General features: G+C 41.8%; 1 protein-coding gene across 1 annotated transcript in view; it reads left to right on the top strand.

Moving 5' to 3' along the window:
- Positions 1-455: 455 nt before the first annotated feature.
- MAPK8IP1 (mitogen-activated protein kinase 8 interacting protein 1) overlaps positions 456-15589 on the top strand; it is a 61605-nt gene continuing 46471 nt past the window's right edge. Inside the window, exon 1 of the mRNA XM_083371026.1 lies at positions 456-555. Within this exon, the coding sequence (XP_083227152.1) occupies positions 470-555 (86 nt within the window). The 5' untranslated portion in view covers positions 456-469. The remainder of the gene's footprint in view (positions 556-15589) is intronic.

Raw genomic sequence — 15589 nt, 5'->3', positions numbered from 1 at the left:
TCACTCCCCTCCCCCAGCCTTGCAGGCCACCTACTTGACCGAGGTTTGAGGTGGGGATGGGTAACAGTAGCTTTACCTGCTCTCGGCAAGAGGAAGGAGGGAAGTAGGGGGAGGGGGGGAGAGGCGACGGGGGCTGCTGTATTCCAGCCTGGCAGTGGGGGCGACCTCCGTCTGGTTGCAGTTGCTCGTGGTCACCTCTGCCTGCCCCTCTCCGTCCCCCCGCCCATTCGGAACTGTTGGCGACCCTCTTCCCTCCCACCCACCCCGTTTCTCGCCACCGCGCCAAGCAACCGCCACCACCATCCGCGCCCGCTCCGGTAACAACTAATCGCCGCCTGGGCTGTGAACACTCCCTTCGCCCTGCCCGCCTACCGGCCTGCCAGCCAGCATCAGCAGCCTCCCCTCCGCCTCCCCCCCCCCACCCACCACCACCACCACCACCGCCACCTCGCTTGCATGGAGAGGGAGAATGGCGGAGAGAGAGAAAGGAGCCACGTCCCCGACCGGATCCTCCCCGTTCTTGGGGCTGCACCTCGCCTCGCCCCCCAGTTTCAGGTATTGGAGTTTCCCCCAATTCAGCCACCCCCGGGGGGCTTTGGGAAAGGAGAGGCTGTAGCGGCAGGAAAGGGGAGGGGGGGAGAGGAAGCAACAGCCTCTACTCTGCCATCCCTTTTCTAACCCGTTTTTCATGATTTACCGCGGTCCTCCCCCCCCCCCCGCCTCCCGCTCCCCCGGGCATCCTTTTCCCCTTCCTTCTGTGGGGCTGCGGAGGGAGAGAGAGAGAGGTGTTATCTATTGCCTTGATGTTTATTATAGGGGATGAGATGAATGAGGCTTATTCTCACCCGTGCCCCAGCCCGTAAGATGAAAAGGGAAGGCGTTTTGGAGATTTCCCCCTCGGTGCTAGTTCATTCACACCTCCACAGGGGTAGGGAGGCTAGGAGATTTGGGGTCCGGTGAGTCGAATGGGAAGGCCAGTGGGATGTGCAGCTGTCCCTCCCCCTTTGCTTTATCGCCACTCCAGCTTGAGCCTTGCCAGGCGTTGACAAGCAGGTGGATGCCAGCGCCACGTCTCCCCTCTTCCTTCTGAACAGGTGGGGTCCCCGACTGGCCATCACACACGACTCCTGAAGGAAGTGAAAGCAGCCAAGCTGCCTTTGGCAGAGGAGCGATGAGTAATGGGGTGGCAGAAAGAGATAGCAGTCGTGGTTATCCTGTTGTTTTGTGGGGAGAAGAGGAAGAGGAAGACTCCTTCCTTCTTCACCTTCCTCTGAATATGACTGACATTTAAATGGCTCTGCATACACTTGCCTCAATGAACTCCTCGTGAGCACCACCTCTCCTCCCTAGACTGTTTCCATCTCACACTGGCTGTTACACACGTATTCCTGAAAATATGCATACAACCACTTCTTGCACTACTCTGGCCTTCCCTTTGCACACATTTCTCTCCTGCCGTTTGCTACCAGATCTTTCTCACTCTCATAAGCACTAGTCACTTCTTACCACAGAAAAATATTACAGCTCTTCAGAAAATTCCTCAGTTAAATACTGCTGTCTTCTTCAGGTTTGGAGCAAATGGAAGGCTAGTTAAAAGGAACTACAGTATTCCAGATAATGTAAAATAGGAACATAATGCCTGTGAGAAATTAGCGGTTGCTTCAGCAGAGAATACAAACAGACCTTAAACCATCTATCAAAAATTGCATAGAAGAAGTAACAGCCTGGAAGACATTTATTTCTGAGATTACATGTTGTATTTGGTCAGCACCTCAGTGTTTGCCTCTGTAGCTGTTTGTAACTGTAACTGGTTTTTTTTTAAAAAATGGATGTCTGCTTTAAACTACTTTATGGATCTGGACGTTGTCTTTATGAGAATGGCTTGTAGATTTTAGATGCATTTCCAGATTGATGTGCACTGGAGAGTGAAATGGTTTCCAGGCTGAAAAGATTGTGAAAGATTAATCATACTGCATGATTTTACAGTATCTTTAACTGGTTACAATAAACAGTGGATCAGATCAAAGAAAAGGGATTCTGTGATTCCAATGATTCCAACAGATTCAGTTATTTAGTCACTGGTTCTGTGGATAACAATAACAGTAATAGTAATAATAGCAGCAGCAATTGAATATTTGTGCTAGAAAATCTCAGAAAATTAACTTGTTCTCAGGATCTCAAGATCCTTTATCTTTTTAAATGACCAAAGGATGCTTAGAAGCTTCATCTAAGAACTTTGCTGTTAAGAACTAGTCATGCATGTTGTGTCGGTATATTTGTTATTTGTGGTTTTAAATAACAGAAGTGCTGAGATCTGAGATAAAAAAGACAGCCCTTAACATTATTTAGATTTACTAAGTGGGATAGAAATTTACCAAATGGCAAATTGTTTTGATAATAAACAGAGCAATTTTTACTATCATGTTTCTCTGCTCAGCATATGAGCCACCTTCCTAGATGGACTTAAACTAGTTTCCTACTTCCAAGATTAACCAACCAGAGGAGCACATAAAAACAATAAACATCCTCTATCCAATGTCATGTTACAGCTTTTTTATATAGTATATAACCTGGAAATGCTGGGAATTGCAATAGATCACATTTAAAAGGCACTAGATTTAGGAAATCTCATATTTTATTTATGCTTTTGTTATATTTTTATCTCACCTTTCTTCCAGGAGCTCAAGGTAGTAAATATAGCACCCCTTTGTCTTCCTCCTGTATCTGAAATAATAATACTGTGAGGTAGGTTGGGCTGGTGAATTTTGCTGAGAGAGTGATTGGTCCAAATCATTAAGTGAGCTTCTGTTTTTGAGTGGGGACTTGATCATAGATCCCCATGCTATTCATTATATTGCACTTTTCATCTGATTTTCCTGAAAGGAATTCAAGGGAATGTGAATGTATATCCGTATATGTAGGTACATGTGTATATAGTATATATACTGTGTATTTCTTCTCAGAATAATCATGTGAAATAGAAACTCTATCTTCTTGGTGATTGAGTGATTTGAATTTAGATATCCTTAGTTCTAATTTGGCAGTCCAATCACAATGCTACAGTTTTTTTAAGGCAAGTCTGCTGTTGAACATGGAGATATATTTAATTTATATCCTGTTTTTTTAAAAAAGTATATAAGGTTGGACCCAATTACTACTTGGTTAGGAGAATACTAGAACATCACATCAACTGAGAGGTTGAAATAAAATCTTGGAAGAAAACAATCTCAACGCACTTCTATATTATTGTCAAGAAACCCATGGACAAGCCTGACTCGAGGGAGTACATCTGTACATGTCCCTGTGTTTCCTTCAGAAACTATAAAGGACACATAGTACTCACCATCCAATTTTCTCTTATAATAATCTTGTAAGATCTAGTGGGCTAAAAAGTGTGATTGGCTCAAAGTCACCTAGGGACTCTGTGGCTAAATAGGAATATGAACCTGGTCTTTCAATCTTTGTTTGCTTTGCCTCATCGTCTCCACTTACAATTAATAGTAAACTTATCCTCCATAAAACATTCTACTTCCCTATTAAAGAGATTCCTACAACTGGTGACCCTGAGTTGTGAAAATTTTTATGTGTGGCTTGAAGAAGTAGTTTTCTTTCAATTGTCCTGAAAATATTGCTGGCCTATTTAACCGTATATATCTGAGTTTTAATATTAACACTCAGTGGTTATTTTTACTTCTATTCTGTCTTTTTATTGTCTTTAAGTAGTAAACTGAAACTATATTCAATTTCAGAAGTTATTTTTGCAGCTCATCAATAATACATTACAAAACAAGTAGAACTAAACTCTCTCTTCTCTTTACTCCATGCTATGCTTTCCAAAACTAAAAATGAAAGTTTCAAACTTGTCTTGCATTTTTTTCATATCTGTAGTATTTGGCCATTCAAAATCTGTATATTATTTAAATGAAGAAATTATATCCTGCAAGTCTGTTTTCCCATCATTTTCAAATTGTCTTTTCTTTTTAGGTGCCATCCAATCAGCTGTGTTATCTTGTGTTATATTTCTCTCTGATTGTTCTGATCCTCTATCCCAATCAGACATTAAACATTTTGGGATCACTGAGCATGTCTGAACTTCATTGAAATATTTGGATTACCCTTTTTAGCCCATTATGGCAAAAAATATTATATATTTCTAAAACCATTGGTAATATCTTTTGTGTTATTTATGAATAATACCATTTTGACTGTGAAGATTTAGCATTCACTCTGGAACTTTATTAATATTGTGCATAAGTTCATACTGTCCATACATCTGCAGGTTCTGTTTACCAATACATTTCTCTTATTCTGTTTTCAAGCCATTTAAATAATCAGCCATCCTATGTTTTCAGATTTTGCATAATTATTTGCACACTGTCTACTTAAACAATTCTAGGTGTCTTAAAATGTGTATCTTGAGGCAGCAAGTTCTATAAATAACTGCTGTGTGAGAAGTACATTTTGTTTGTACCAAATTTCCCTTCCATACATTTCATTAGATGATTTGTTTTCTTACAATATAAGGGAAAAGGGAATTTCCATATTATGCATTGTTTTATAAACCACAGTCTTGCTCAATCATCTTGCTTTAAGGCAACATGTATCACATTTTCTTAGTAATAAATGTCACGGTCTGAATGTGAGACTATATAATATTTCCTTAAACAGAAGCAGACTCACATTCAGAGTTTAACTTGACATTGTTTTAAACTTGTCCTTAATGTGACCATAAAGTTTGCATTAGTAGGACATACTCTAGTGCTTCCAAATCCTCTCCCAAATTAACTGCTTATTGGGATGACATTAAAAGCAAGGAGAATAAAATGTGTTTTTTCATTCTCTGTATATGGCCTTGTAATTTGTAACCTTTCTCTTTATGCAATGACTAATTAAATTCTTCAAGACAATTTGCAAAAATAGGGGTCTAAGCATCAGTATTCCCAAAGGTTGGCTTTAATCTTCCCATCCCCATATACGGTATTTAACATTTGAAAGATAGAGCTGATCTATTATTATGAACTACTGCTAATATGCTACATTAGGCTGTACCAAGCTGGCATGTGCCCATATATTTTGGCATCACATCACCCAGAATTCCCAGTCTGCCATTAACATTGGTGGCTGAAAACTCTGGAAGCTGTAATCCCAATTTTTGGATTCACCACACTGGAGGAAATCTGTGTAATTCGTGAATCTTGCCAGTTATCTTGGTTGCCCTATGATTTTTCAAGTCAAATTTAGCATAACATTTATATTTGATACACTATTGTCAGCTCAATAATTTTCTCTTTGTGCAACGGGTTCCCACATGCTAAAGGGATATAAATCTCTCTCTGTGTGTGATGTGCTTAGCTTGCATTCCTATTATTCTGTTTAGAAGGCCAATATGATTCCCTTAGAAAACATTAAGACTATGCTGGCTGCCCAAAACAGTTATTCCCAGCCTTGTTGAATTGGAAGGCAATCCAGAATTCCAAATTTTGGAATTTTGAGAGCAAGTACAGGTATTCCTACAAAATGATTGCTATGGTGGGGATGTCCCCATTATGAGCCAGGATATTCACTATTATCCCAGTTACCTTTTGATATTTGTTTTCTGGCCAAGTAGATAGTGCAGTGCCTATCATTTTATTTCCCAGAAATGCGTCAAGTGGCATTCAAAAACATCATTGGAAATGTATTTTATGTTTAAGGCTTGTGTTTTACTTTGAGACATGTGAATTTTCTTTTTTATGTTTTAAATGAAAAGAAGAATTTAAAAAAAGATGAGCAAGGAAGAATAAGGGAGACCTTATTACATTGAAGATACAGGTTCCAAATTTAGACCATAATAAATCCCCATAATTAATCTTGTAATTCAGCAATTTAATATTTATTTGCTTTAAACTATGCTATGAAATCATAGAAGACATGGGAATTCTTTTAAACCTCTGCAAAGGTTTTTTTTAATAATCATTATCACATGTGGCTGATAGCTTTTTGTATTCTCACTTGTAGTTCTAAAGCTGCTACAAAGTTCTTTGCAGATGAAATTAAAGCAGAGGAAAGAATCTTGCAAGGTCCGCAGTTAAAGCTGTCATTAAAAATACAAATTAGAAAGCAGAAACTTACTCACAAAACTAGTTAATTCAGAGCAGCAATGCTCAGCCATTCCCATGATAGTCTTTGCCTGGCCCCAAATCACTCTCCTGGATACACATTTGTCTCCTGGGTTCCTTGAACGTTAATAAAAAGAACAGCATCTAGAAATGCAAGGAACAATATCGTAGTCAGATTACCAAAATCAGTCAAGAAAGGCATAACAAACCACATGTAATAGATTTTCCTGGAATTATTAGGTGTCACTTGGTTTAGTATTGGCTCTGTGCAATTGTAAATCCAGCTCATATACAGGTAGTCCTCAATTTACAACAGTTTGTTTAATGATTGTTCAAAGTTACAACGGCACTGAAAAAAGTGACTTATGACCGTTTTTCACACTTATGACCATTGCAGCCTCCCCATGATCACGTGACCAAAATTCAGGTACCTGGCAACTGATTCATATTTATGATGGTTGCTGTGTCCTGGGGTCTTGTGATCACTTTTTGTGACCCTCTAGAAAACAAAGTCAATGGGGAAGCCACATTCACTTAACAACCGTGTTTACTAACTTAACAACTGCAGGGATTCACTTAACAGCTGTGGCAAGAAAAGCCATAAAATGGCGTAAAACTCACTTAACAAATGTCTCATTTAGCAACATAAATTTTGGGCTCAATGTGGTAAGTTGAGGACTACCTGTATAATACTGAGCCTGCAGCCAGTGATGTCCATTTTATAGCAGTGATGAAAAGCAGTTGACTGATGTCACAAACTAGGACATTTGAATACTGAAGATAAAAAGACAAAGGTGAAAATGTAAGATCTGGCTATAATGTGAGCTATAAACCTCAGATCATAGTGTTCTTGCCTCATGATGCTTTGATTGGAAATAACTATTGCCTGTTCTTTTTCAGTGAAAATGTTATGACATTTGTTATATTCCTGTACTCTATGATGGTCCCCACTCCAAGTTGTTGTTGTACAGGAAAAAAAAGCTAAACTGCAGGGGTTCAAAGGGATTAAAATAAAGTAAGGCATAAAATAAGAAATAAAATATAAAATAAAATGCCAAATAACAGCAGAACTTTTCCTTTTCTGCCATTAAACACTTTTCCCTGGCTGATTTTGGAATGGATAATGCAAAAGAAGATTTTGGATACTCGGTTATACTGTACCTCCTTTTCCTGAAGAAAGAAATGCTTCTGTAGCATGCTGTGGCACAGAATATGGCAATCATAAAATCTTCAGTCTTTCCTTTACATCGCTTTGTTACAGTAATGCTGATGTGTATAGCTCAAGCCAGTCTCCTAATATGTTCTTCATGCTTCTGCCTGAAATTCTGAAAACAAATTGTAGATATTTTTCTCCTTTCTCTCTCTCTCTCATTTCAATATACGGTACCCATTTTCCCCCCAATACAGATATAAAGGAAGAAAAATAAGAACATATATATACTGTGTGTATATGTGTGTGTGTAGACACATTCACGTATTTCAGTATTGGTGCAATTCCAAAGTCATGCAGATGGATTAAGAAAAAGGGATTAAAACTTATTTAAGGAGGTTTTAATATAGCAATATTAAGGCCAGAGAGCAATTATTTTTCCTAAGTTTTTGAGTTTGCTTTTCTTATCAGGAACGCAAGGTGACAGCTGGAAATGAGAAATGAATAGAGTAAGTTCAGTGCTAGGGGGAAAAATTCTCAGAAAACAGGTTAGACTAATGAAGTCAGGTTAAATCTTAAATACCTATTTTCCCCACAAAAAATATTATTGTACTCAGTTCAGAAGATTCAGTCAGCTAGAGCTCAGATTTTAATTCAGGCATTTGAGATAAATAAGCATCTTCTTAATTTAATGAGGAATTTGTGAAGTATTTTTTTAAACATTATAAAGAATGAGAGAGGAATGACTGAAGAAGAAAATGTAACATTTGTCACCCTGGTACTAAGGTTAGCCCTGACTCAGTGCAATATTTCAGACTACAAACATCTGCTGTTGCAGATCTATTGGGACTAAGTCTGTAAAGTAATGAGTTGATTACTCCAACTGGCAGGAGTCCTCTCATTTACTGGAAGAACCCTCATTGCCTATCTGTTGCACATATAGCGTGGGGGGGTCTCTGCTATAAAAAGGGCCTTGTATCCACTGGAGATTTCTAATAGCTTTTTCCAAACCATTGTGAATCCTCGCGGGAATTAAAGGACCAAGGAAGACCCAAAGTAAGTTGGTTTTTAGCCAGTAAACATTATAGGCAGGGGTTTGGTTTAGAAACTCCCAACAGTATGGTCAAATGGTTTGAGAATTAGCAGCTAATCTGGCTTGTTTTAAGCAATGACACTTACTGAAGTGATCCCAAATGAACCTCAATCATGTACCCCAAACACCATCAAGGAATGTAAGAAGTACTTGCAACTGATAGATATGGAAATGAAGAAACCCTTCCTACTGTAAAAAAAACACAACTGTACATACATCAGCAATCTTGCTGAATGTGCAACTGGCAATCTCGGCAAATGCTTTGTCACAATCAATAGCAAGAAGAAAATACTGAGTGTGCATGATCTAGTAGTCTATATTGAAACAACAGGAGCAGTGGGGCAGGCTGCGTGTAAGCAACAGCCTGTGCATGTGAGATAATACTGCAGCTGGGATAACAATATTTGTTGTGTATGTAAATAGTTAGCAATAAGCCATAAAAGATATTGCAAGCACTGTGCAGCTTTGCAAGGTTTAAAGCGGGAAAATAAGGTGCAATCATTGGACGCCACAACCAAGGAGCGGGAAAACAGACTGTTTGTATTGGTTACAGTTCAAACGCTTTCTCTATAAAAGGGTTGCAACATTTGACATTTGACAGTTGACTTTGTGTATTCAATAAACTCGTTCAGTGTTAACCACTCTGAGTCCTCGTCAATTCGAACCAAACAACTGGCGACGAAGGTGGGATTGACAGAAGACCAGAGATTAGGAAGAATTGTCGTGAAGGCGGCAAAGTCTGAGCGAGTCACAGTCAACCGAGCGGCCGCGGCAGAATAGGAAAAAAATTCTCCGAATGGCGCAAATCGGGTCATTGAAGGAATTTGACCCTAACTTCCCCGAAGATTGGGAAGAATATATTGGTCAGGTCGAAGGATTCCTGTTAGTGAACGGAATCACCGACGACCGAAAAAAAGCGGCGGCACTTTTGACAATTTGCGGCACACCGGTCTACAGAGTCGCTGTCGGGCTGTGCCAGCCACAACCAGTCTCCAGCGTGCCCTATGCCGACCTCCTTGCAAAACTAAAGGTGCACTTTACTCCCCGAAGGTCCGAACTTTTTTGGCGGCGCATCTTCGAGAAGAGAAATCAGAGACCGGGGGAGTCCATACAGAAATTCGTCGCTGCCGTTAGGGAAGCCGCAGTTCGTTGCAAATACGATAATTTAGAAATTAGGATTCGGGACAGAGTTGTGCTAGGCTTACGCGATGAACAATTACAAAACAGAATAATCGCCAAACCTACTGGCGATTTACAGGAAGTGCTCGACGAACTCCTAACGTATGAGTCAACCGGGTATCGCGACCCCCCCCGCAGTAGCATGGCGACAGCACCTGAAATTAACCAAGAGGGCTATGTGGACTGCGGGGAGGTGGATCAGCAGTGGGAGGAAGAGATCGCCGAAGTCTCCAGGCGATTTGGGAAGATGGCACCCAGACAACTCAGAAGCGAAGGGCCCGAACCCGGCCGCCGGCAACAAACCGCAACACCGCAGAGACCACCGACCGGGGCACAACGACCGTGGCGGGACACCGCAACCAGACCGCGCGACAACGACACCCAGAACCGATGCGGCAGCTGTGGCGGCAACCATCCCCGCGCTTCCTGCCGATTCCGCACCGCCAAGTGCAGGGCTTGTGGCAAGACCGGCCACATCCAGGCCATCTGCAGAAACCGCGTCCGGGACTCCCGTCTGAATGAAGTCGATGTGTGGCCAGAGGGTAAGGTAACCCCCAATGCTAGTGGCAAGGAGACCCCTAGATCCCGGGCGAAATTTTCAAACCCAGGGGAGGTGGCCCGAGTCAATCGGAAAAGGCAGGGAAGGGGGCACAATTTTCCGGACGGAAAATTAAAAATCACAGTCCTTCTGCAAGGGGTTCCTTGCAGAATGGAAATCGACTCTGGGGCTTCAGTGTCGATAATTTCCACTGAAACCCTGGAAAAAATCGAACAACTAAGTGGAAAAAGAATTCCACTTAGCCCAACAAATATTCAATTAATGGACTTCCAAAAAAGTCCAATAATCGTAAAGGGAAAGACCAGCCTTAGAGTTAATTTTAAGGGATTTAAGGGGGTCTTAGATGTGGTAGTTACGGAGGGGAATAGGACTAGCTTAATAGGGCTTAATTGGTTTCCTGCCCTGGGAATTTGGATAGGGGGAATAAATTCTGTGATTAGAAATAAGACCCTCGAATCCGTCTGCAAAGAATTTGCAGACGTATTCGATGGATCTCTAGGCAAGTACAAAGGGCCCCCCATTAATTTTAACCTAGACCCCTCAGTAAATCCCATCAGGCTAAAGGCCCGGAGGGTACCTTTTGCCTTGAAAGAAAAATCGAGGCCGAGCTCGACCGGCTTGTAGGCCTCGGAGTTTTAGAACCCGTTGAGGGCGGTTTATGGGAGACGCCGATCGTCACACCCCTCAAACCCAATGGGGATGTGAGGATCTGCGCCGACTATAAAGCGACCCTCAACATTGGAATGAAAAAGCATGCTTACCCGGTCCCGACGGTGAAGCAGGTCCTCGCCACGATCCAGGACGCCGCCATCTTCGCCAAGCTCGACTTGGCGCATGCGTACTTACAGTTGACTGTTTCCAAAGAGGCTGCAGAGGCGCAAACAATTGTTACCCACAAGGGGGCGTTCCGAGTCCACAGACTGCAATTTGGGATTGCAGCTGCTCCAGGCATCTTCCAAGAAGTGATGGAGAGGACCTTAAAGGGCATACCTGGAGTATGCCCTTACTTTGATGATGTCCTAATAGCTGGAAAAGATGAAGGAATGTTAGTAGAGCGGCTGGAACAGGTACTGGGTAGATTTAGAAAGGCTGGATTAAAATTAAAAAAGGAAAAATGTAGCATAGGGGTTAAATCCACTGATTTTTTGGGGTTCAGGATTGACAAAAGCGGAGTCCACCCTACCCCTGAAAAAATTAAAGCAATAAAAGGGGCTCCTGAACCAAGGAACAAGGCTGAGCTACAGGCCTTCCTAGGCTTGGTAAATTTTTATCACACTTTTGTGCCACATAAGGCTGCCATTGCAGAACCACTGCACAGGCTTTTAGATAAGAAGACCCCTTGGCATTGGCAAGACAAGCACAAAGTGAGTTTCCAGACCTTAAAAGATATCCTTTCCAGTAGTTCAACTGTAACCCACTTTATAGAAAATAGACCAATCTACCTGGCGTGCGATGCTTCGCCTTATGGCGTTGGGGCAGTAATCAGCCATTTAGACACCCAGGGAATGCAAAGACCCATTGCTTACTACTCCCGCACACTAACCAAGGCAGAGCGGAACTATGCTCAAATTGACCGGGAAGCTTTAGCCATAGTGGCAGGAGTTAAAAAGTTCCACGACTACCTGTATGGCAGGAACTTTACAATACTGACAGACCACAAACCCCTGCTGGGACTGTTTACCACAGATAAACAGACTCCCCAAATTATGTCTCCCAGGATGCTGAGATGGTCCATTTTCCTCTCAGCATATTCATTTTCCCTCCAATACCGACCAGGTAAAGACATGGGTCATGCAGACGCTCTTAGCAGATTGCCCCTTAGCACAACAGAGGAGGACCCTGCCCCAGTGGGACAAGTAATGTCCCTACAAGATATTCCTGATCTGCCCCTAACTGCTAAAGACATAGCTGAGGCAACCAATAAGGACCCCATCTTAAGGAGAGTAATGGCCTGGGTCATGAGCGGTTGGCCCAACGCCAACCCAGACGTAAAATACAGTCCATTTTTCCGAAGGAAGGATGAACTATCAGTTCATATGGGTTGCTTACTTTGGGGAACTCGCGTAGTAATCCCAGGAATCCACAAATCAGCTATTCTATTTGAATTGCATGAGGGACACCCTGGAATAGTAAGGATGAAGGCCCTAGCTAGGAGTCACTTGTGGTGGCCAGGATTGGACCAAGACATTGAGGAATGCGTTGCCAATTGCCATCTGTGCCAACGTTCCAGGCCTGAACAACAACACATCCGCACACATAAATGGGAGCTAGCTAGGAATCCTTGGTCCAGGATTCATATTGACTTCGCTGGACCTTTCCAGGGGTTAACGTTCCTTGTAGTGGTCGACAGCTACTCTAGATGGCTAGAAGTAGTACCGGTCAGTTCAGTAACAGCAGCCAGAACAATACAGGCATTAAGGGGCCTCTTTGCCACTCATGGGTTGCCGGATTTAATAGTGTCTGATAACGGGCCACAATTCACATCTATTGAATTTCAGGATTTCCTCAAGGCCAACTCGATTAAGCATAAGACTTCTGCACCCTTCCACCCCTCCACCAACGGATTGGCTGAAAGGAACGTGAGGACCACGAAGGACGCGCTTAAAAGAATCATTCGAGGTGACTGGCATCAGAGACTAGCTGAGTTCTTGTTGGCTCAACACACAACCCCGTGTTCGGCTACAGGGAAAAGTCCAGCCGAAATGAGGTGGGGAAGAAAAATCTTGACCAAGTTGGACAGACTACACCCCGACCGACTCCAACCAAACATTGAATTAGACATTCCTAACAGAACATTTGAAGTGGGGGACTTGATTTGGGCCAGGAACTACGCCCAAGGGGATAAATGGATTCCTGGGGTGGTAACTGAAATCTTAGGTCCCCTATCATACATCATTGAGGGGGAAGGGAATAGGGTCTGTAAAAGACACATAGACCAGCTGAGGAAAAGATCTAGCGGGTGTGTGCCAGCTGAAGGGGACCAAAGCTCAGTTAGGGCAAACAGTACAGATAACATTAGGCCTGAAAGTGGTGTAGTGGTGGGGCAAGATGACATATTTCCTGATGCCCATCAACAACAATTCAGTCCAATTGATTGGGAAATACCCCTGCGAAGTAGGCCAGTGACAACTGAATCCCAAACACAACCTAATACACAAGGCAGTACATCTGAAGCCAGTAACCCTGAGCCCAGGTCTAGTAGTAACCAGCATAGTAACCAGCAGCCAAGCAGTCAACCAGGAAGAAGGGTCCCTAGCAGCCAAGGTAACAGATACCCTTCTAGAATACATAGGCCACCAAAATACCTAATGGACTTTGTAAAGAAATGACACCAACTGGGGGGTAAGGGGTGTTGTGTATGTAAATAGTTAGCAATAAGCCATAAAAGATATTGCAAGCACTGTGCAGCTTTGCAAGGTTTAAAGCGGGAAAATAAGGTGCAATCATTGGACGCCACAACCAAGGAGCGGGAAAACAGACTGTTTGTATTGGTTACAGTTCAAACGCTTTCTCTATAAAAGGGTTGCAACATTTGACATTTGACAGTTGACTTTGTGTATTCAATAAACTCGTTCAGTGTTAACCACTCTGAGTCCTCGTCAATTCGAACCAAACAATATTTCTTTGGCCAGGGGATTATCTCTGCTGGTCAATGATGAGCAGGAGTGTTTTCTAGTCCTAGGTTGTTGCAAGTCCTTCAGGATAAAACATCCTGCTCTGGCCTTTGTTAGCCTTGGCTTCAGTGTTTCCCTGGTTGAGCTGTATGCATTCTTTTATAATGACGGTATCAAGTAATCAATGGAACACATGTTGAGCAAGGGAGAGAAATGTTTACTGTCTTACAGTAAACTTAGCAAAATCAACTTCTATATAACAGCAGCACCAGAGAGGTTATGTGTTGTGTTGCTTGGGCCTGACATCTGAGCTTGTAAAGTCTATTTGTCCAATGTAATTCAATGTCAGAAGTAATGGCAAAGCAGCCTAGTGGTGATGGATATGTGAAATGATAAAACACATACCTAGGGACAACAATAGTGTTGGGTTATGTGTGCATGCTTTTCTTGCTAATTTAGCTTCATGAAAGGAGAATAACAGTACTCACTGCTCATGAGCTTGACAGCAGAAAGTAGATCAGCGTTTCTTAGTTAGGTTTCTGAATGATCTATACTAAAACATGAGAACAGAACCATAAGTAAACTCAATTTGTAAAAAATATTTAGAATTATTGATATTTTATGTTTATTACTTAGTCTCAATATTTTTATATGCAATATTAAGTATTTGAGCACCTAAAACTGAGTTGCTCTTTGTGGATTTTTGATGGCTGATTATTAAGTTTTGTGTTAGACTTTAAAATGTACAGTACATCAGATATAGATTTGTACTGCTTGTGTAAGTTATTCTAGTGCATAGAAGGGGGCTTGCTGGAAGTAATTGGGTCTGCTCCAAATCCTATTTGCATCTGCCTCTGTCCCTGTGGCTATACTTTATATACCTGACTCTGTTGATGGAGCCTGATGCTCTATGGGGAAAAAACAGATCCCACAAGCCTGAAGTCAGCCCATTCCTGTTTTACTGGATCAGACTAATTGCCTATTTGATCCACTATGACTATACTATCTCCAATGCTGGGCAAGGGAAGCCTCTGGGAAACTTACAATCTGGGCATAGTGGAGACAGCTATCCCATCCTGTTATATTCAAGAGTTTGGCATCCTCTTTTGAAGGTCCTGAGCTTTGGCTGCTGTCAAATAGAACTAGAGAGTCCATGGGCCTTAATCCAAACTGGCAGCTCTGATGGGAAAAGCAAGGCTGAAAATAAAATAGACAGAAATAGAAAATATGATATATCAAATACATGGAAGTAATTTAGAAAAGCATATCAGGCTTCATTAAAGGAGATGAAGGCAGAAATACAGGGAGAGATAACAATGTCAAAAGGTAAATGGAATAAATTATTTACTTTTGTTTGGGCAGAACTCAGGTAAGTAAAAAAATACTGTAGTCAAAGTATTTTTTTTCAGGTTAATTAAATCTGTTGTAAAATTCTTGGGGTTGTGTTTGGGGACATATTTTGATTTTACAAGCTGGTAATCATTTGTCCCTACCAAATATGGTACCTCCAAATATTTTGGAAGAATAATTTCCAGCTTTCTGAAAATTGGAAGATAACTCATGGTATCTGGATCCATAAAGTTGAACCAGGCTGACTTAAATCATTTTACCCCAGCTATTCTACTACTAGTAGTACTATTATGTTCTATCTGGACTGCTAGCTATGAGTATTCCTTACCTTTAGAGACTGCATTGTAAGGGAATTTCAAAGAGAATATATTTGATAGTGTGACCCACTAAGTGTTCCATTGTCAGACATTCTACTGAAATGAATGAAGCGTATGATCTTTTATAGTTTTTCAACTATAGAAGGACCAAATGTCTTCTGGAACAGTTCTTTAATAGCATAGCTCCAGCAGGCCTCTGCGATTTAAACTAAATGCAACACGTATTTGT

The sequence above is a fragment of the Vipera ursinii genome (assembly GCF_947247035.1).
Source record: "Vipera ursinii genome assembly, chromosome: 1".
In the NCBI taxonomy this organism is placed as follows: Eukaryota; Metazoa; Chordata; class Lepidosauria; order Squamata; family Viperidae; genus Vipera; species Vipera ursinii.
This window is presented reverse-complemented; position numbering and strand designations above follow the sequence as displayed.